At 38.1% G+C, this 23769-nt stretch overlaps 1 protein-coding gene across 12 annotated transcripts in view; it reads right to left on the bottom strand.

Annotated features, from left to right (window-relative positions):
* Positions 1 to 23514, bottom strand: part of RTTN (rotatin) — a 195732-nt gene extending 172218 nt beyond the window's left edge. For 3 of the 12 annotated variants that reach the window (XR_004180103.1, XM_031658903.1, XM_031658905.1), the window contains exons 1-10: positions 22705 to 23513; positions 22176 to 22363; positions 21138 to 21315; positions 18920 to 19009; positions 16468 to 16558; positions 14675 to 14789; positions 13547 to 13697; positions 9850 to 10015; positions 7095 to 7276; positions 4633 to 4748 (exon numbers count right to left, since the gene is read on the bottom strand). Coding sequence is in view for 10 of the 12 variants with exons in the window: in XM_031658903.1 (XP_031514763.1) it covers positions 4633 to 4748; positions 7095 to 7276; positions 9850 to 10015; positions 13547 to 13697; positions 14675 to 14789; positions 16468 to 16558; positions 18920 to 19009; positions 21138 to 21315; positions 22176 to 22363; positions 22705 to 22735 (1308 nt within the window). In the remaining 2 variants the exon portion in view is untranslated. Of the gene's footprint in view, positions 1 to 4632; positions 4749 to 7094; positions 7277 to 9849; positions 10016 to 13546; positions 13698 to 14674; positions 14790 to 16467; positions 16559 to 18919; positions 19010 to 19383; positions 19481 to 21076; positions 21316 to 22175; positions 22364 to 22704 lie in introns of those variants that run through there. The other 9 variants (XM_031658902.1, XM_031658901.1, XR_004180104.1 and 6 more) reach the window with 8 other exon arrangements.
* Positions 23515 to 23769: the final 255 nt, after the last annotated feature.

The raw sequence follows: 23769 nt of genomic DNA on the forward strand, positions 1-23769 counted from the left end.
CTCTGTAAATATAGGCCAAAGATGATTACTGAGATTTAAATTGAACAAGTCCCAGGGCTCACACAAGACAACAAAACTCAATCTTTAGCCAGGCAGAGTAGACAGCATCAATAATCACTTAGAACATTCAATAGAGGTCCCAAGGATCACACCTCAGGAGCAGAGTTTAACCCCAAGCAAAGGTTCTTCTAGATCAGGGTTTCTCAATCTCAACACTTCCTCAAGGTTTTTTGACATCTTGAGCCAAAAAATTCTTATCTGTGGAGAGCTGTTCTGCTTTCTATTTACTAGAAGCCAGTAGCACCATTCCAGGTGTGACAATCAAAAGTGGCTCCCAACATTGCTAAACATCCTCTGGGGAGCAAAATTACCCCCAGTAGAAAACCACTATTTTAGACCCACTCTACCAAATTTTTTAAAGTCTTGAGAAAATGAAACTGCTCTACAAGTAACATAACCACCTGTCAGCCTCAAACTTCTGGGTTCAAGTGATCCTCCTGCCTCGGCTTTCCAAATAGCTGGAACTATAGGTATGCATCTCCATGCCCAGCTAATGTTACTAATTTTTTAAGAGATAAGGTCTTGCTTTGTTGCCCAGGCTCATCTCAAGCTCCTGGCTTCAAGTAATGCTCCCATGTTGGTCTCCCAAAGTGCTTCCGAACCCTCCCAAAGTGCTTCTAAAAGGGCAAAATAAAAAATCAAGACACTCAGCATAGTAATATTGAAAAGGTCCAGCATCCAATCAGAAATTACTACACATATCAAATATTAAGATCCATAAAGAGAAAAACCAGCCAGAGGACAAGACCCAAAACTGAAATACTCAGACGTAGAAGACCTATACACTGACAACTTCAAAACATTACAGAGACAAATTAAAGAGCTAAATAAGGCTGGGCACAGTGGCTCATGCCTGTAGTCCCAGCACTCTGGGAGGCCGAGGCAGGTCGATCACTTGAGGTCAGGAGTTCGAGACCAGCCTGGCCAATATGGTGAAACCCTGTCTCTACTAAAAATACAAAAAAATTAGCTGGGCATGGTGGCGCATGCCTGTAATCTCAGCTACTTGGGAGGCTGAAGCTGTAGTGAGAGTCACTTGAACCCAGGAGGCGGACATAGCAGTGAGCCGAGATCATGCCACTGCACTCCAGTCTGGGTAACAGAATGAGACTCCACGTCAAAAAAAAATAAAAATAAAAATAAAGAGTTAAACAAGTGAAGGCATATATATGGTATTCATGGATCAGAAGACTCAATACTATTAAGATGTCAATTTTTCCTGAATCGATCTACAAATTCAATTCAATTCCATTCAAAACCACAACAGGCTTTTTTTTTTGTAGAAATTGACAAATTTGATTGATGTTGAAAATACAGAGGACCTAAAATAGCCAAAACAACTTTGAAAAACAAGAACAAAGTTGAAGGACTTACATTACCTTATTTCAAGACTTACAGTAAGCTTCACTATAGCTACACTACAGGCCTTCACTATAAGCTACAATAATTAAGTTAGTTGGGTATTGGCATCATAAGAGAAAACTGATCAGTCAAATAGAGTCCAGAAGTAAACCCATATAGAGTTAGTTGGTAAGGAATTCAGGAAAGAAAGGATAGGCATTTGAACAAATAGTGCTGAGAAAATAATTGTATATCCATTAAAAAAAAAGTTCATTCCTTACCTTGTACTATACAAAGATCAACTCAAAATCAAAGATATAAAACCTAAAACATTATGTAATAATTCTAAAAGAAAGCATAGGAAACATTCTTTGTATCCCAGGTTAGGCAAAGATTTGTTAGGTAAAATATCAAAAGTAATGATCCATAAAAGAAAAATTAAGAAACTGAACCTCATCAAAATTAAGTATTTCTGCTCTTCAAAAAGCTAAATGATCATCTCAGTAGAGACAAAAAAAAAGGTTTGGCAAAATACAATAATCATTCACGATCAAAACTTTCAACGAACTAAGAATACAGGGAACTTCCTCAACTTTATAAAGGCATCTACAAAATACAAACGTACTAGAGCTAATATTACATTTAATGGTGAAAGACTGAAGCTTCCCCTCTAACATCATGAAGAAGGCTCTCACCACATCCATCCAACATTACACTAAAGGCTCTAGCCAGGGCAATTCAGCAATTTAGAAAAATTAAAGGTATCCAGAGTGAATAGAAAGAAATAAAACTGCCTTTATTCACAGATAAGATGATCTTAAAACTGTTTTTATTCACAGATAACATGATTTTATAGGTAGAAAATCCTAAGGGATCTACCAGAAAAAAAAAAAAAAAAAAGAAAAGAAAAAGAAGAAAACAAAAAAACTACCAGAACTAGTAAGTTCAGCAAGGCCACCAAATAGACGATCAATACACAAAAATCAATTGTATTTCTATATACTAACAATAAACAATCCAAAAATTTAAATTTTCATTCACAATGGCATTGAAAAGAATAAAGTACTTAAGAATAAGTGTTTTAAAAAGACCTAGACTTGCTCTCTAAAAATTACAAAAGATGCTCAATATCATCGGTCACTAGAGAAATGCAAATTAAAACCCAATAAGATACCATTGCACATCTATCAGAATGCCCTCTCCCCCCACAAAAAAAAAAAAAAAACTGAACATAATAGATGTTGAAGATGTGGAACAACTAGAATCTCCACAGGAATGTTATTTGTAATATCTAGAAACAACCCAAATGTCCACCAACATGTGAATGGATAAACAAATTGTGGCAAGTCCACACAATGTAATACTACTCAGAAATAAAATGAATAAACTACAGTAAGCTGTCACTTAACATATTCAACAGGTTCTTGGAAACTGACTTTAATGAAACAGCATTACAAGTTCCATGCCATTTAACTAAGTGCTGATGAGAAAAAATAACTGGGTTTGTTATAAGTCAGTTGGCTTAAAGTCACAGTTTACGAAAACCTATCTATGATGCGAAGCGAGGAACTGCTGTTCTGCTACATAAACAACATGGCTCAGCTGGGCACAGTGGCTCACACCTGTAATCCCAGAACTTTGGGAGGCCGATGTGGGCAGATCACTTGAGGTTATTCTACCATAAAGACACACGCATGTGTATGTTCACTGCAGCACTATTCACAATAGCAAAGACATGGAATCAACCTAAATGCCTGTCAATGGCAGACTGATTAAGGAAAATGTGGTACAAATACACCAATGAATACTATGCAGCCAAAAAATGCATGAGATCATATCCTTTGCAGCAACATGGATGGAGGTGCATTATCCTATGCAAACTAATCCAGGAACAGAAAACCAAATACTGCATATTCTCACTCATAAGTGGGAGCTAAACAATGAGAACACATGGACACAAAGAGGGGAACAACAGACACCAGGGATTACTCAAGGGTGGAGAGTGGGAGGAGCATCAGAAAAATTACCTATCGGGTACTATGCATATGACCTGGATGACAAAATAATCTGTACACCAAACCCCCACGACACAGAGTTTACCGATATAACAAACCTGCACATGTACCGCTGAAGCTAAACAAAAGCTTTTTAGAAAAAGAGGATGCCCACTTAAATAAATCTACCCTAAAGACACACCTGCACATTTATAAAACAGCATAAACACATTATTCATTGTACATACTTTATATTAACAACATCCATCAAGAGTTAACAAATACACAACGAAGCATTTGCTACCTATAAAAAAGAATGAGAAAATCTCACGTCTAGATAGATAGGGAATAATCCCCATACCTACTACTCTATGCACGTAAGACATATTCTTAAGTTACAAAAACAGGGTGCAAAACAGTGTACATAATATACCACCTTTTATGCAGGAAGGGGAGAGGATAAGAATCTACATACTTAGTTGCTTACATTTGCAAAAATAAAATAAAAATAGAAAAAAATAGCCAGAAAATAAAAATGACTACCAATAAGGAAAACATCTTCAAGGTAACTGAATGGGAGGGAGGCATCCCTGAGCTACATTTTCATGCAGAAAAAACAATTCCCAATAGTGAAACAAATGAAAACAAATCTAATTGTATGCTGAATTGGTAACGGTAGCTTTACGGCACAGTATTTTGAGTGTATATCCTTAATGAAATTAGTCTATGTCAAAAAGAACTGCCAGGAAATCTTGAACTTTTTAGTAGAGTTGTTCATAGTAATGTTAATACTGCTGTTCCGAAACTATCTTATGTATGTTTAAGGTCAAAGCTAATAAGTAATTATGCTGATACTGCTAGGAACAAAGACTTTCTACAAGCAAGCGCAAGGATAAGAAATACAAATTTAAAATAAGAAAAATAACAATATAAATTCATGATCTTTAAAAATATGTATTTCTTAAATGTTCCTGAAAGGAAAGAATGATATCACAGTAGCTATAACCACTTCCAATGGCCTGGTTTTGGTCTTAATATACCTTCCCCTATTAGCAGTAACCAGAACTTTTGGAAAAATAGGCCTGTTCCAGGCTATTTATACAATAAGCATGGGACATATTGAGTCAAAAAGAAAAAAGATTTTGAACACTAATGAGACAATGAAACCAGCTGAAAAGAACAAAAATCTTTTAAAAAATGCTATTCTCTATATCCCAAAGAAAACATTGATTCTCACCATATCTATACCAAAAAGGCTGCTGTCATCCCAGATATCTGTTGAAATTGCTTCACCAATAAGTGTCATATCCTCTGCAAGCAATTCCAGAACTCTTATTATCATTTGTCTGCTACCTAGGAATACAAACAGAAAAACGTAAAGGAGAAAAAGTTACTTAACTTTAAAATAATCAGCTGAATATCATATTGCTGAATTTTCTAGTTAGTCATGCTCCAACATTTTCTCTTCTTTTCTAATGTTCTTAGAACTGTAGAGAAATCACAATTTACAATCACATTGAAGGCTTCTGTTCCAGTCACAACACTACTTTACTATATAACAAATCAAATACACTTATAATTGGAAAAGATATTGAAAGTAGCAATAATCTAACAGGTACTGTGAGATAGATCAAAATAATTTTTCAAATTTAGGGACCATCCATGTTACACGTAATATGTGACAAAGCACCAGAAAGATTTAGGAAACATATTCCAATAATTTCTACTTAGTACTAGAAGGCTTGAGTCTTCTCATAAATTAATATTTTCCCACACAGGAGTTGCCTGGGAAGCTAAGCTTGGACTGGAGCAACTAAAGGAATAAATGAACATGCTGACATTTGCTAAAGAAACTTCAAGAAACTCTATTTGCACTCACCTTAAACTCAAAAAATCTTCCCAAAGTCACACCCACCAGAGCAAAGAAAAAAAAAAAAAATCTTCCCAAAGTCACACCACCTTTCTCCACAGAGACAGAATAACAGACTCCATCTCCATTATCCTATGTGAGACGAAGATTCACACTAGACCTTCCCACCCCGCATCCCAAAGGTAAAGTTCTAATGAATCAAAGTAAAACAAACTAACAGATTGGAAGGATCTAGATTAATTTTTCTACTAGAACAGCTGGAGCAAATTCTCCTAGAAATCTCTTATGATATTGAACAGTTACAAATCATGCCATAATTTACCACAAAAGGGCAGGAGAACATTTAGAAGTTTTTATGTACCAAGATATAGCTTTATAATTATCAATCTGACTTTTTAAAGCAAATTAAGAAAAGGTTAAATGCAAAATCATTAAAGTCTAAAACTGTTCTTCTCAGCTTACCAGAAAGATAAACATATGTACTTTATGATGCCAAAGTTCAGTTCTTCCTTCATTTCAGATTATTAGTATATGAATTAATACATAGTTCCAGATAGTAGAAGCACTTACTGAGTAAAAAGTATGGGTACACAGTTTTCCTCAGGATAAAAACATTTTAAATGTTTTCCAAATATGTACTTTCCTGCTTCTTTCTCCTCCATCACCTCCAAGTGGCAAAAAATAGACATAGGACTTAAAGAACCATTAACTTGGAATATGTATTTTTACTTTGCCAGTATAAAGTAAAAAGGGCAAAACTTTCTTATCTTACTTATATCCTGATGAGTTTATCAAATGCTGAAAATGTATAGATTTTGAGAATAAAAATCATGACTGCTTTCTTTCTAAAACTTTCTTTACGTTGCAAAATGCTAAAGTATTTAAGAGCATGGACTTTAGATTCAGAAGAATCGTGGTTCAAGTCCTAGCTGTTTGACTTCAGGCAAGTTTCTAAACCACTCTAAAACTCAGCTTCATCACTTGTAAAAATGGAGATAAAATTAGTAACTACCACTATTGGAAGGAAAGAATGGGTTGATATGAAGAGTGCATGAAATAATGAACACAAAACCAAAGTATGAAGGCAGAACCCAGTAGGGACTCAACACATGGTAACTACTGTTTCATTTCTAGACTCAGTAGACATCCGCCATATTGTTATTGCTGTCACCGTTGTTCAGCACAGTTACAATTAAATACCAGTGTATATTTCAGTAAACCTCTTCAAATTTTCCTAGCACATCTGAACAAAAATGTAATCTGAAAATATTTGTGGGTTTTTTTAAGAATAATTGCCACAAAGGGAAGAATCCAGTTTTGGAGTTTTGTTTTTAACATGTTAAGTGGCTTAAGTAGTAAGAAATGAATGGGAAGAGTGAACAACTGACAGCTATTCAAAAAGTTTCCAAAGAGCAAAAGCCAAAGATTTTTTTATTCTGGTCTATTCATGCCAGTTCACCTTTTATAACTTATTCCAGTTGCTCTATGTTGTCATTGTTCAAATTTAAAATAGCCATATAACCCAAAAAAAAGAAAAAAATAAGATGACAGCAAGAATAAATGCAAAACAATAAAAATTCTAAAAAATGTAGGCGTGAAAGTCAATAAAAACTCGTAAAATGGAAGGGCTAGCTGAATAGCCCTCCATGGCATCCACATTTAATTTAAAAATAATAAAGACTTTATTACATTTTTAAAAATTTATATCTCAAAAGATAAGTAAATATAGATTGCAAAAGCCCTCACACAGAAGAGAAAAAAAGGAAAATCCTAACGAAACACAAAAAAACACAAATTGTATCAGGATTATGATTTCAAAAACAACTAACCTGTTCTTAAGAGAGGAACAGCTGATTCCAGAACAGAGACACAAAACTGGGGAAGACTGAGCTGCTGGAATTGTAGTTCCAATGTGTCTTCAGTTTCCAGCTCTGGCAGATCTATGTGTCCCATATCCAAAGGTGAATGAACGGATATCCTAGAGTTTACATGAGCATGACTACTACTTCCACTGCAAAATAAACAAATGATAAACCTTGCATATAGAAACAATCCCCAAACAGATTTACTGCATATCTGCTGCCTGGCATATTAGAAGCCTCATACAAGTCACAACTCTATTGCTTCATTCAACTCTGGTCAGATTTGGAGAAACTTTGACAAATTTACGAAATTAAATTCCATAAAGACGACTCAAGGCCGGAAGTGGTGGCTCATGCCTGTAATCCCAGAACTTCGGGAGGCTGAGGCGGGCAAATCACCTGAGGTCAGGAGTTCAAGACCATCCTGGCCAACATGGTGAAACCCCATCTCTACTAAAAATACAAAAAAAAAATTAGCTGTGCATGGTGGCACGCGCCTATAACCCCAGCTACTGGGGAGGCTGAGGCAGGAGAATCTTCTGAGCCCAGGAGGTAGAGGTTGCAGTGAGCTGAGATTGCGCCACTGCACTGCAGCCTAGGCGACAGAGCAAGACTCCATCTCAAAAAAAAAAAAAAAAAAAGACTCAAAATTGTAAATGAAGCCAAAAATGCATCTATATTTTGCTTTTCAGGCTGATATCTCAAAGTATGTCAACATTTCTATAGTAGCCATCAATATTAGCACTGATAACCTATTCATTTCTAAAAGAAAACAAGCAGATTTATAGGAAAGCTCTTCTGTATTCAACTTGTAAAGACCAAACCAACAGTTCATACAGTTTCCTAGATTTTCTGAGTTTCACCACTGTTCCAAGTAAGCCAATGTTGGGAAATGAAGGATGTTTCCAGAAAAACATCGTGGGAAATGTATTACTTCATTTAGCACATTCGACATCATGTAGTGACTTCAAAAATGCACCCCAAAAAAAGGAACATCCCATCGTCCTTGGCTTTCTTCATTAAAAAGTTCTTACCTTGGATGCAAAGTGCTGGAGTAAGGATTTAAGAAGTGTAGAAAGGCTAGAGCCTCACATTTACAAAGAGCCTCAAAATTTTGTCTTTTGATGTTATCCACAATTGAAGCTGAATCACAAGAGATATATTAATGCTATGGAACATTTAAATCTGCCCGAATTATATACCAACTTTGTCGTTTCTTCAATTTCAAGAAACCAAGCACCGCAAAATATGGAAACAACTAGGGCTTCTGTGTAACTCTGAAAGGCCACGTGAGGAAGCTGTTCACTCATGAGTGAAAACTTACAACCATGAAGCACACAAGAGAATGAGGCAGAAAGGCTTTATAAGGAGAAAGAGAAAAACGTGACTGATCAACCAACTACAATATAAGAACTAAGAGCACAGACTCTCCTATCATTTTATTTAACCCTAGCTCTGCTCTTTACCAACTGTCATGCTCTTAACCTCTCTAAACGTCAGATTTTTCTGTAAAATGAGGATGATAATAATAATACCAATCCCATTATATAATATCAATCCTATTCTAAGACAACTAAAGGAGATAAAGTATGCAAAGCACAGGGCATAACACCATGCACACAGCAGGTATGAAATGGTATTAGCTTGTTAACAGTAGTAGCAGTATTGCAAGAAAATAATCAAGCCAACAGACTAATGCTCAACTTACTGAACATTTTTTAGAATGACACTAAAGAAGAGGCTAATATGTTTTTAACACGTTCGCAGCCCAAGGATAAGGTAACATACAAACACCACACCAATCCTTTTAAGCAAAGTTGGTGTATGAAAATCTGGGTGCCAAGCACTGGGGGCCAAGCATGGTAACTCATGTCTGTAATATCAACACTTTATGAGGCCAAGATGGCTCACTTGAGCCCAGGAGTTTGAGACCAGCCTGGGAAACATAGTGAGACCTCGTCTCTACAAAAAATAAAAGGCTTAGCCAAGTGTGGTAGTGCACACCTGTGGTCCCAGCTACTTGGGAGGCTGAGGATCACTTGAGCCCAGAAGTCAAGGCTATAATCGGGCCACTGCACTCCATCCTAGGCAAGAGAGTGAGATCTTGTCTCAAAAAAAAAAAAAAAAAAGAAAAAGAAAAAATCTGTATTTACACAAATATCATAAATTGTTCACCTTGAAGGAGTCCTTATTTTATAAAATTCTCCAACCATTCCTTTTAACAATAAACACTTATGCATTTGTCATAAGACAAAAATATGTTTAAAATACTATCAAAAGTGTATCTATCATTTAAAGCTTTAATTTTAAACTAGATCATATTCCATTTGTGGCTGGTAAAAACAACTTAGTGGGTCAGAATCATTTTTTTTTAATGAAATCAGAACTGAAAATATAGTTCAGTGTGTCGAATATAGTATCAGAATACTATTTTGTGAACCTTTTGCTTTGGGGGACACATACACACACATATATACATAAACAGAGTATATGTTCACGTACTGAGCACTGAGTTGCTGAGCTGGGATGTAATATTTATCTGTCCTTACTGTGGATCATGGTCAAAAAAAGTATGAAGCCAGGTTTTAACACAAGGCCTATACCTATGTTAATGTTTCAAAAAAAAAAAAAAAAAAAAAGGACAGAAAAATAATTATCTCCTTCTGAAATTAACACACACAAGTTAACCAGCATTTCTAATTTCCCCAGAGACATTGCGTACCTAGAGGACACTGCATCCCAATCCTGGCCATCTCCTCTGGGTCGCTGGCCTGTGCGTCCAACCACAGAAGGCCGAGGGCTGCTGCTTCCCGGGGAAGGGTTCTGGGAATGATGAGTACCTCTTGCTTCATGACAATAAGATAAAGAAGAATTTTGGGAAACTGTGTCTGGAGAAAAAAAGAAAGAATAAAATTATCCCTTAGTAGAAACAGACTTCTGACTATGTAGTATTTATGTATCATTCTTCCAAAAACATTAACAAATTAAGATAGTAGGAATCCTTTTACAGGGGTAAAAACAAAAGCAAAGATCAAACTTTTCTATAAGTATTCACTTAGCACATTTAGGTTTATATCTAACTGATTTGATTACATGGGACCTTCTAGTCAATGGTATTCAATTACAACATTAGAGACTACCAAAGGAGAAAACACTAGATCACGCACTCTCTGTTAAAACTCTCCAAGAATGGCTACCTCACACGATACATAAAAATTAATTCAAAATGGATCAACAACCTAAATATAAAAGCTAAAGCCATAAAGCTCTTAGCAGAAAAAGTAGGTCTAAATCTTCATGAACTTGAATTTGGCAATGGATTGTTAAATATGACATCGAAAGCACAAACAACCAAAGAACACACAGATAAGCTGGACTTCATCAAAATTTAAAACTTTGGTACCCCATGGAACATTACAAGAAAGTGTCAAGATAACCCATAGAGTGGGAGAAAATATTGGCAAACCATGTATCTGATAAGGGTGTTAATTTTCAGAATATCTAAGTAACCTGAAACCCAGCAATAAAGAAAACAGCCCAATTTTTTTTTTTTTTTTTTTTTTTTGAGACGGAGTCTTGCTCTGTCTCCCAGGCTGGAGTGCAGTGGCCGGATCTCAGCTCACCGCAAGCTCCGCCTCCTGGGTTCACGCCATTCTCCTGCCTCAGCCTCCCGAGTAGCCGGGACTACAGGCACCGCCACCGCGCCCGGCTAGTTTTTTGTATTTTTTAGTAGAGACGGGGTTTCACCATGTTAGCCAGGATGGTCTCGATCTCCTGACCTCGTGATCCGCCCATCTCGGCCTCCCAAAGTGCTGGGATTACAGGCTTGAGCCACCGCGCCCGGCCCAGCCCGATTTTTAAAATGGGCAAAGAACTTTATTAAACATTTCTCCAAAGAAGATATATGAACAAACAATAAGCACATGAAAAGTCATTAGAGATTCACTGGTCATTAATCACTAGGTCTTTAGAGAAATGCAAATCAAAACCATGAGATACCACTTCACATCTACTAGGATGACTATAATTATTTTTAAAAAAGAAAAAAATGAACAAGTTAGTGATGATGTGGAAAAACTAGAAGCTTTATATATTGCTGATGGGAATGTAAATGGTACAGCTGCTGTGGAAAATAGTTTGGCGATTCTTCAAAAAGTTAAAGATAGAATTTCCGTATGATGCAGCAATTTCACTCCTAGGTATTACCCAAAAGAATTGAAACCAGGCACTGAACAGACACTTGCATGCCAATGTTCACTGAAGCATTACTCACAATAGCCAAACGTGGATACATCCCACATGTCCATCAACAAATGCATAGATGAATAAAATGTGGGATATACATGCAATGGAATATCATTCAGCCATAAAAAGGAATGAAGTTCTGATACATGCTACAATGTGTATGAAGCTTGAAAACATTATAAATAAACCAGACACAAAAGGATAAATATTGTATGATTCCTCTTAGATGAGGTACCTAGAATAGACAAAATCAGACAGAAAGTAAATTAGAGGTTATCAAGAGCTTTGGGGAAAGGAAAAATGAGGAATCACTGCTTAACGATTAGAGTTTCTGTTTAAGATAATGAAGAGGTTTAGAACCAGGTAGTGGTGATGGCTGCACACAATGCGAATGTAATTAATGTCACCATATTGTACACTTAAAAATGTTTATAATGGCATATTTTATATATTTTACCCCAATTTAAAAAAAGAATTAGGTAATAAAAGCATTTACAGTCAGAGAGAGGGGGGGAAAAAAAACTCTCCAAGAGTTTCTCACTACACTTCAAAGAAAATACAAAACCTTTAAAAAGATCTGCAAGCCCCAATGTACTCTGGCCCCTGACTACCTCTCTGATGGCACCTCATTCTCCTCTCCTGCCCAGCTCACTGCACTCTACTCTCATGGGCTTTATTTCAGTTGCTCAAGGACATCACCCTCAGTGCTACCTTGAGGCCTCGCCTTCCCTGCAACACTATTCTTGCAGCTCTTCGAGTGACGGTTCCTTGTCACCCTTCAGGTCACCTCCTCTCAGGGGATTTCCCTGACTATCCTAAATGAAGCTATGTTTACCCAGCCACGTTCTGTCACATCACCCTTTTTATTTCCTTCAAGTACTACTTTTTTTTTTTTTTTTTTTTTTTTTTTTGAGACGGAGTCTCGCTGTGTCGCCCAGGCTGGAGTGCAGTGGCCGGATCTCAGCTCATTGCAAGCTCTGCCTCCCGGGTTTTTACGCCATTCTCCTGCCTCAGCCTCCCGAGTAGCTGGGACTACAGGCGCCCACCACCTCGCCCGGCTAGTTTTTTGTATTTTTTAGTAGAGACGGGGTTTCACCGTGTTAGCCAGGATGGTCTCGAACTCCTGACCTCGTGATCCGCCCGTCTCGGCCTCCCAAAGTGCTGGGATTACAGGCTTGAGCCACCGCGCCCGGCCTCCTTCAAGTACTTCTTATCTCAAGCAAACTTGATTACTTGTTTATCACCTGTCCCCAGCCTTTTAAAATAGAAGCTCATAAGGGCATGGATCTTATTCGTTTGTTCAGTGTTATACTTCCCTGGAGGCTAGACTATCAGCAGCATATAATAGGTAATAAATACATACTTATTAAATACATTAACAATTATTCAGAGATATCAACTATTTTTAATCAACATTATAACCCTTTTTCTGTTGAAGTATGGGATAGCCAAACGTTCTCTATTATCAGTCATTTGCACAATGCCATTGTTCTAAAATCTAGAATAAAACCAAGGTAAAGCATAAATATTCAAGTAGCACAAGATCAGTGAAACTCCCAATGAAATAGAGATTAACTATGAAACATGATGACAAATGACTATAATATTTGACTTTCAATGCAGATTGCACTAAGTACACAAAAATCCTCAATTGTACCGTTTTGTCGAAGCCAGTCTGGTACTCTATTTGGCCATTAGGTGGCGCTTTTTCTCTGAAAAGTCTGGCATTGCTGGAACACTTGACTACATCGCAAGTTGCATGTAAATACTCTTCATAAAATTCAAATCAATATTTTTCAAACAAAACAATTTATTAACACTATATGTAACTTGCTAAAATGCCCAAAGTCCTACATGAATAGTCATACCCAATATCCTAGTCACGACGTCCTAACAACACTATATAGAATTTCTACAAGTCTGGGAGAAAAAAGAAAAACACCTCATAAGTATCTGTTATCCAAAAATAAATAAATAAATAAAGGCTCAAGAGATCATGGCAGTTTCTGTCATCCACGCAATCTGTAAAGATAATCATTTGAATACATTTAGGAGTGGAGAGTTTATGTTGTGAAAATGCGTACACAATAAACCCTAACAGTAACTATAATGGAAAGTTCTCAGAAAAATCTACAAATAACACCAGTGGCTAATGAACAGATAAAAATAAATACCCTGTTTATTGGAGAAAAATCCGGGATCTCGGTGAAAGTTAAGTCTGTTTCTTAAATACATGCACAGCTGCTGCAGGCAGGACACTGACTGTAATGCCAGGCGATGCTTTCCATCTCCTCCAAAGGCCAGTTTCAACAGAGATAAAAGGCTCTGAAATCAACAAGAGCCATGAAAATGATTAAGGGAACAAAGTGCTCAACTTCAAAGAAGAATGTGGAGCTTAAGTAAGTAAGCCTAAGTGAAGAATCAAGAGAAGTAAAATAAGTTGCCAAATATTTGTAAGACATAAGAAACAGAAATGGGCAAAATAAGGCAAGTAGATGGGTCAAAATAAAATAAGACAACATTTAAATAGAATAGTCAGTGTTTCCTAATTTCTAAAATCTGTTAGTTGAGTAACTATTCCGAGAGAAGACAGGAATTATTCCCCACTCAGGACACTACATGACAGAGAACACTTTAAAAATCACAGCAAGCCCTTTTCATCTCAAGCATCTAAATCATTTGACCACATTTTGGGAATTAACAGCTTTCCTCTGCTATCATTTGCCAGCTTTGATCCTATGTATTGACAGTTGCCACCCACTGGAGTCCATTTCAGCCCTGGCAGTGTGGAGCGAGAACACTGAAGCCTTACTGGCTGCTTTGGAGATGCCACAATTCCCCACCCTGGATCCCTCTCTCTCTACTATATAAGCAATAAACTAGAAAAAAGAAAAGAATTCATCTGTTATTCACTGCTACTGTATTTTCACGTTATACATGCTACAGCATGTAGCACTGTGCGTTAAATAAACTAGATGCTCAAGACGCAATGTTATTCTTACTTTTAATAAGGGCTCCTGCACAATCTCAATGTCCAAAGTCTACTCTACCCTTTAGGTGATCCATAAATGGTAACTCAAGGTGGCCGAACTGTACTGCAAGTGTCAAATGAAACTACTACTATTGGAAGAACTATAACTATCCACCTAAGTTAGTGAATACGTGTTTTAAATCGCCAAATACTTCACTTTTTAAAAACATGAGTACAAAGTTCCTTCCCAAGAACTCCTACTCTGCAAAATTTGCTTTATTGCAAAAAGTTCTCTGGTTCAAAATCTAAAACAATTATAGAGGGCACTGACCTGAACAATTTTTGGCCTTTGAAGGAAAATCTCAGCAGGAAAATCTTGCATGATAACGTCCTTCAATAGTTCACAGGTGTTCCAGATTAAAGTGTGGTTACTACTTTTTAAAGAGCTACAAAACATAGTGTTAATCATTTTTAAGAAGAGTTCATCTATTCCAAATTCTAAGTAGCCTACTGACACAATGACTCCATTAACAATCTTTCGGGTCTCAGCTGAGATCTCACTTCTCCAGAAAAGCCTTCCTAGATCTTTTCCCTAACCAATAAACAACTCTAAGGCAGTGCTTCTTCCATTTGACCATTATTTGTGATATTATAACTGCCTGTTGATTCTGCACTCCCCGCTAGACCCTCTCAAGAGCAGGAAGGACATCATACTAACCACTGTACCCTCAGAGATTATCCTAAGGCTACAAAATGAGTTCAGTGAGGTCAAAGAGCACAGAATTCCAGGAAATCTGCCAATTAAATTAAGAAATGAGACAGAACAAAAGTATAGAGGCAAATTCTAAGAATGAAAGTCCTTACTGATCTTCCCTACTCAAGGTGAATCAGATTAGGACTCCCCTCTTATCCCATACAGAGGACACCCAGCCACTTCTGCCCACCTAGGATTGGCAGTTGTTTACTCCCCACCCCCAAAAAATCACACCCCTTTTCTCAGCCCAGTTCCATTACACAATACACCATTCACTATCCAGAGGCATGTATCAGAAATTATCACCATCTCTGCCTTTGGGACTGACTCAAAACTAAGAGATCATACAACCTCCTAACCCTTTCCCATGTGCACTCTGCCTCCTGAATATGTCGTTCCAAGAGAATTCACTGATGCTCTTAGAACTGTCATCATTAAAAATCATTTAATGGCATCCACCTGTAATCTGGATCTAGTCCTAGTAAACTGGTCTTTATTTTCCAGATTTATACCCCAAAAAAGCAGACAACTTGTGTATTGTGACATTTATGAAATTGCGCAAAGTGAATCTGGACATTAAAATACTCTCCAAATTTCTACGTATCAGCTATTTACTCTTGTGGGTAGCAATCAATTAACAGTCATCACATTAGATTGGATTCGTGGTACCCAACCTTATCCACATGGCATAGTTTGTCTCCTAATGAAGCCCACATTTTGAAATATATTCTGCCAAAAAGACTACATTTATGTTTAATTTTCCATTTTTATTGATCAAGGGCATAAGTAATGGCCAAAAAGAGAATCTGGCCAATAAGAGAAAACTCCTGTTACCAAGGACTACACGAGATTCCAACCACAAAAAGAAACCTGGGCCGGATGCAGTGGCTCACACCTGTAATCTCAGCACTTTGAGAGGCCAAGGGGGGCGGATCACTTGAGATTAAGGCTTCAAGACCAGCTTGGCCAACATGGGGAAACCCTGTCTCTACTAAAAATACAAAAATTAGCTGAGCGTGGTGGCACATGCCAGTAATTCCAGCTATTCAGGAGGCTGCGGCATGAGAATCACTTGAACCCAGGAGGCGGAGGTTGCACTGAGCCAGATCGTGCCATTGCACTCCAGCCAGGGTGACAGAGTGAGACTGTCTCAAAAATAAAATAAAAGAAACTTGATGTGTAGATTGATTAAAAGCAAACAGGAATTTTTTTCTGGCTAGCTTTTTGAAAAACAAAAATCTTTCAAAAATGACCATTACTACTTTTCACTGCCACTAGTATCTTTTCCTGGTAAACCATATTGTAATAACTATCAAACTTAATGACTATAAGTGAACAAAAACACCTGAAAAATACATCAAGCTTCGTACCTTTCATTAGAGGAGAGGACATGTCTGTCTGTGGTGGTCAGGGGTAGCCAAGGAAATGTAGAAAACTTCAAGCACTTCACAGTCTGATTTACTGTCAATGGAATAGCAAAGCTTAAGGTATCAAAGAATAAAGAGATGACAGATTCACAATGTTGAGAGTAAGTTTTCCCTTTAAAACAAGTCCCAAAATAAAGGCTACATCTCAGTAACCCAAAATATACCAAACAAGGTCAGCAGGAAATTTGTTCTATCACAGGATAAATAAGAGAGTTCTCATTTCATAATTTAAACAGAACTCATATTATATTAAAATAAGTACTAGAAGAAGAGCATTAAACACAATCCAATACAGACTGACATATAAAGTTTCCATTAAATTTTCTATTTTACCCTGTGGCTGACCAGAACATCAAACTTAAATTCAACATAAAAGGAACTGACATTTAGTTAACTGACATTAACTTTTAGAAATTAAAAATGATTAAAACATAATGATACACTACATCTAGCCATGTTCAAATATCCTATATGGTGTCAGGTGTTTTAAACCTCTGTGAAGATGACTTGAAGACCGTAAGGTCGAAAAACAAATATCAGTGTTCAAACAAGATTAAAAGAAATCTGAGAAAGCAACACAGTTTTAAACTATCCCCATCTAAGTTATTTTTAACAGATCTTATATAGTACAAGTTAAGGTGGCAACACTGAGAAACAGCATCTAGATAAGTCCTTCCAAATGGCAGTCTTTCTGCCAAATGCTTTGAAAAGAGCATGGAATTGCTAAATGTGGATAGCAGTATTATTAAATTCCCAAACATAGCATAGTTACTTCTTTCAAAAGTGCTAACATAAAAGCAGGGTTTACTTTCTAAGGAAATAAGGAGAGGTGGGTGGAGGGAAGGACAGGCTTATACCACACAGTAAAAATGTGACCAAAATAAGTCAGACCGTCAATCAAGACAAACTGCAACTCACATAAAAGTGTAACAATCTCAATCCCCCTTCATGTTTTCATCGGCTTCATTCAGACACCTCCTTTACCAACCCTAGAGATTCCCCTCCCTTCAGATGTCTCTCATCTTGATGGAATTAAGCCTCTCAGCCATCTGGCCTCAAAAACAAAGCTTGCTACAAGCCTAACAAAACTTTTCCACAATGAAAAGGTAAAGTATTCTAATGGCTTAACAAGTTTTCCATTCTGTCTTGTTATTCTTGTTATTCCATTCTTTGTTTTGCACATGGAAACCTGTGAGTTTCCATGAAAGCTTTTTAATAACAAAGGCTTCCAAATGGAGTTCATTTGAATATGTGACATCAGCAGATATACTCTTGAACACAGCCTTTTCATCTTAACTATGCAGGCAAGGAAATGGTAAGTACGTGATTACTTAACTATTTCCTAACTGCCTCACCAAAGAAAACTTTTCCAGAATGAAAAGGTAAAGTATTCTAATGGCTTAACAAGTTTTCCATTCTTTCTTGTTATGCCACCTGTGAGTTTCCATGAAAGCTTTTTAATAACAGAGGCTTCCAAATGGAGTTCATTTGAATATGTGACATCAGCAGATATACTCTTGAACACAGCCTTTTCATCTTAACCACGCAGGCAAGAAAATGGTAAGTACGTGATTACTTAACTATTTCCTAACTGCCTCACCAAGAACAAAGTTTTCAACCTTTCTAGTCTCAGGGTCTTTATCAGTAAAATGTGGTCACTAATAATACCAATCTCAGAGAGTCTCCAGGAGGATCCATTCATTCCTTCCAAGAATATCTACTGAGTGCCTAATACATTTTTTGGCATTGTTCCAGACTCTGAAAATTAAGCAATGTTCACGGCTATTATCAAACTTAAAACAAAAATAATAAAAAAGAATGTGTTAGAAAGAAAACTACACACAGGAAGTGATCACTGGCTAGAATCATCAGGAAGTCTCTCTGATGAGGCGGCTGGCATGTGAGCTAAGGCTGAACACCGCCAGATACAAAAAGATGGAGATGAGATTCCAGATTCCAGAAAGAGGGCTCTAAATCAGAACTTTTTAATTAACTGGGTGTTGAGGAAATGGGAAAAAAAGAAACTAAAATGATCTTCAGTCTCTGGCTGGCGTAATTGGATAGATGGTACCATTGGTAAGCTGGAGAACAAACGAGATGACATGTGTGTAATGCAGGGCACAATGCCTCAAAAAACTCATGTTCAGTAAGCACGACGCACTACTGCTATTACTACCATCCATCTACACAGTTGCTCAAACATGGTTAGAATAACACAAAATTTTACCATTTCGACTCAATATCCTAAACTAACTTAAAACAACTAAAACACTTAATGGTAGTTTGGTGCTGAAACATTCAAGTTTGGTAAAAATACATCCTCACAACAATGAAGAAAGCACATTAATTTTCAACTTCCCAAGACAACAGGATTTACTTCCCGACATATACACACCCACTGGTTGTGGCAGCACTTCCATCTGCTGGAAATTACTTTTGTCTTGGGGAAAATATCCTGTTAAGATTTCAGGGTTTTTTGACAATTCTGAAAAGAAAATAAACATTACTGTATTCTCGATTCCTTATTTGCTAAAAGTGAAACTTATTTTCTTTAAATGGTAATGTTTTCTCTTAAGTATTGGAATCATTTTAAAAATTAAAAAAAAAAAAAAGTCCAGTTTTTTTTCTGAATGATCTATCTGCCTAAAGAGGAAAAAATGTGCACATTGAGCCCACTTCCAGTGAAGGAGCTCTTTCCCTCTCACTTTTACTGTTAGCCAAACACAGTTATTTGTTAGAATGTACAGGAAGAATCTGCTACAAAGTATTCAAGGACCATCCCTCTATACTTCCTAATCCATCTCCCTCTCCCTTGACTCCAATTATATAGTTTCTGATCACTTCAATTTTCATTCATACCTTCAAAAGAAAGTTGTCAGAAACAAAGGCGTCAAACATTATCTTTCAATACCTTTACAATTCCCTGTAACATGCGATTATATGTTCAGCAGTTCAGCTGCAATGAGAATGAGGAAAAGGCTAAAACTATAGTTTGTAATTTTAAGTTTTCATGGCAGTAGTTCCTAATACTAATAAAGAAAACTAACAATTAGCCCTAAACCATTCCTCTACTCTCACCTGCAAGGAATTAGATTAAAAATTCATAATGTCAGACTCTATTTGTGATGGCTTAGAGACTGTGAAATACATTGTTAAGAATCACAGGTTTGGGAGCCAGATAAAGCAGTGTTAGAATCCTGCATCTGCTACAGGTTAGAGAGCTGGGTACTGTGGGGCAAGGTACTTTATATTTTTATTCTCAGCTACAGAGTAAGACTAATAACATCTCAAAAGGCTGTTTTAAGATTTAACAAGATGAAGTATTTAAATCAATTTATTCAATGCCCCACAACGTAACTCAATAAATGCAGCTGCTATTGTTGTTGTGAACAGCAGTACCCAAAGCTGAAGGTGTAACAGAACTGGTAATGGTAGAGAAGAAAATATGGTCTAACAGGTTAAGCATCAAAACTTTTTTTTTTTTACTTTTACTACTCATTACATAAATTGCAAGAAGATGTTTTTCTTCAAATCAACTCCAATGCATTCCATGTGCAAGGCACTGTACCAGGCATTAACAACAGCACAACAGCAGCAGCACCGTGGCCAACATCGCTACATTTAATACATGCTGGGCCCTGTGCTAAGCACTTTACAGACCCTGTCTCATTTAATCTCATGACAATTCTATGAGAAAGGTGTTTTGTTTTGTTTCTGAGATAGTGTCTTGCTCTGTCACCCAGGCTGGAGTGCAATGGAGCGATCTCGGCTCACTGCAACCTCCGCCTCCCAGGTTCAAGTGATTTTCCTGCCTCAGCCTCCCCAGTAGCTGGGATTACAGGCGCCTGCCACCATGTCTGGCTAATTTGTGTATTGTATTTTTAGTAGAGACGGGGTTTCACCATGTTGGTCAGGCTGGTCTTGAACTCCTGACCTCAGGTAATCCACCTGCCTCAGCCTCCCAAAAGTGCTGGGATTAGAGGCACGAGCCACCACGCCCGGCCCGGTGTTCTTTCTTATTATCCCAATTTTTGAATGAGAAAACTGAAGCCTGGAGGGGTTAATTACCTTAGCCAAGGTCACACAACCAGCAGCAGAACTGGGACTTAAATCCATGTCTCTTTGACTTGGATTTTAACTAGTATATCATAATGGACTGCAGCATAGAAAAATACTTGCATTATGTCGTTTTGATTGGTCCCCACAACAAAATCATGAGCTAGGACAGGTATCATTACACTCCTATATGAAGAACAAGGTCAAAAATACAAATATAAAGCACTAAGAACAATGTCTGAGCACTCCTGTGCTCAATAAAAATACGTTGTTACTGTCAAAGAAATAAGCTGTCAAACTGGTCTCATAAAAGCAAAGTTATTGGCATCCTTTAGGCCTGACCAAAAAAGCAATTAATGCAAATGTACCATCCTTTGACTAACAATAGAGGGGAAAAAGGTCAAAATCATGTAAGTTAATACAAGAAAAATAAGTTTGAGGGAGGTGGGAGAAATCCTTTTTAAAAAAATCTAACGTTGCTTTCCTTAAAATTTACCATTAGAATGAATGTATTTATATTTTAACAGATATCCCTCAAGTTGATTCCAACGAGTTACCAGTTTGATTGGTTTGGTATGAGGCAGAAGACAGTGCAGGAACTTCCGAAGGAAGAATGAAAAGTCCATCCAGAATGCCATCAATTTCAGCCTGCAGATTCGGCTCCACATTCGACCGAAGCTTAGATAAGAACTCTACCGCACCAAGGTCAAGCAAATGTTGGACTGCTGGGGGATACTAAAATAAGAAGAGGATGATCTTGAGAATAACTCTATCAAAATCTCTAAACTTTAACTTACAGCAATCAAAACATAAAATCATTTTTGGTATATCAGATGTTCCTTTTCTGAAAAACAAATCCTTCATGGCTCTGCCCCGAAGGCACTTCCATGAGGAGTACATACTCATAGAGACATACAACCAACACTTGATAACGTTTATGAAAGATGAGCCAACACACTGAACACTAGAAATGCACATTATCAATCACTACTCTTATTTTTGTAATGGGTTACTTTTTTCCACTGACGCTCACCTTCTGGTCCCAGCCCCAACCGGTTACCAGGATGTCAAAGTAGTAACATTCCTCTACCGTTGTACAGTGATTTCGTTTTGAAAGGTTAAACTTACACTTTGATATCTGACCCTGACAGCTAACTACTCTTGAGGTAGGCATAAGAATACCAATCTAAAAGCATACGGGGAAGCAACTTAACATTAGTATTTATGAATCACGGTTATGTAACATTATTTTTAAACGTGCTCCCTTTCATATTGACACATCTAATTTTTAAGATGTAAATATCAGAAAATAAAAACAGAATACAAATATTAACCTCCAAAGATAACTCCAAAAATCAGAATACACCAAAACTCAAAAGAAGTTCTGTGTTACTTCTGAGCACAGCAGAGACCCTGTGGGATTCAGTATCACAAATAAAAGATGAGCAATATATACTCAGATGAATTACACATCTCTGGTTGTTTAAAAAAAAAAAAAACCTTTAACCCCAATTATTTAACTTTCAATAAACGCTACAATTAAATGACCAAGAAACAGTCACTCGTCTGATTATTTTATTTCAAAATGAGCCTACCTTTACCAATCTGCTTAACAGGTTCAGAACCTCTTCCTTCACTGGAACGGACGGGAAATTGAACCATTCCAGCAAATGAAGAAAAAGTTGCCTCTCCTGAATGAGATCAGCGTAGCAGATTAAGTTGTGCTCAATCTTGCAGAGAATACTCTTGAGAGCGCGCTCCCTGATCTCGGCCAGCTGATGACCTGTCAACGAACGGCACAAAACTATTTTAGTTCCCCACTGCAAAGAGACGCCCACCCAGATTTCATTCTAAAACTACGTTACTTATGCTGTGAGCAGGAGCGGCGTGAAGATGGAATAAACCAGTTTTTTTCAGAAGCAGGCCGCTGGTGCCTTCGGGACGCGAACCGCGGAGTTTACACAAAGTCCGAGATGGGTCCCCCAGGGCTACCCTGACAAAGCGGGGGCGAAAGAGGCAGCAGCGGTCGCGGAGTGGCCGGCCGCGGAAACGTGACACGACCATTCTCAGCAAGTGGCCAGGGCAGGGGAGGGTGCCTTGGGCGAGGGGCAACCTGACAGTTACCGAGTTTCCTGATGAGCCCCGCCAGGACCATCTCGTCCCATCAATCTGCAGCCGCCGGAGAATTAAACTGCCGCCCCACTGAGTCCGGCCACAATTAATGTCTCCCGGAAACACGTCCTGTGGGACGGTGGGTTCCGCAACGCCTGCGCTCACTAGGAGTAGGAGGCATTCCGTGAGCCGTTCGCGGCCCCCGCGTCGCCAGGAGAGCTTCCAGCCTTTCTAGAATCACTACTGCGCACTTCCTGGACAGCAGCCTCCGTCGCAAGAAGAGGAAAAAAAAAAAAAAAAAAGAAAGCAATAAGCAGGGGTAGAACCGGCGTTCGCCGCCGCGCACGTCGGGAGTTGTAGTTCTGGCTCGGTCGTGCGTTCTGCACCCAGCTCCGGGCCCGCCGCGGCGCCCGCTGGCCTGGGGTTCCGGCTTACAGCGCGGGAATTCGGGAACCCAGGGCGGGCTGCAAGAGGCCCCGACAGGAGCCCCGCCTTCTCGCTCAGCGACGGATTCGTTCTTGGCCCTGCCAGTCTGATTCTCAGCTCCCAGAACTTCACGATTTAGAATGTAGACTTTTGCTTTGTGACAGTTCTTCCCATCCCCGACTACTAAATGACGGACCCTCTTTAACTGTGAAATGTACCTGCAAAGTCAAGCAGTGCCTTTGGATACCCAAGTTCAGATATGAACAAGCAAGCTACAAAAGCGAGGTGGGCGGGTATGAGTGAGCAGAAGAGAGAAACCGGGCTGCAAAAAGAGAAATAAAGGCGGGACTTGGGTGTATGATTTGCTGAATGCCACCAAAGTTGATTTTTTGCACCGTGCACAGTGATCGAGCTGAGCAAATCTTTTTTTTTTTTTTTTTTTTAATTCTAAGCAGCGGTAAGATCAACAAAATTACGTTTGGAAAATGATTTGCATTTTAGAGAGCATTTTCTCGCTCTGATCCTTTCACTTTCCCGGGGAAAGGGATGTCAAGGCAGGTAAAGTGGGCCCTCGGTATCCCTAGGTAATTGGTTCTAGGACCCCCGTAAATACTCAAATCCACTCATGCTTAAGTCTGTTTTATAAAATGG

The sequence above is a fragment of the Papio anubis genome, chromosome 19 (assembly GCF_008728515.1).
Source record: "Papio anubis isolate 15944 chromosome 19, Panubis1.0, whole genome shotgun sequence".
Taxonomy (NCBI): Eukaryota; Metazoa; Chordata; class Mammalia; order Primates; family Cercopithecidae; genus Papio; species Papio anubis.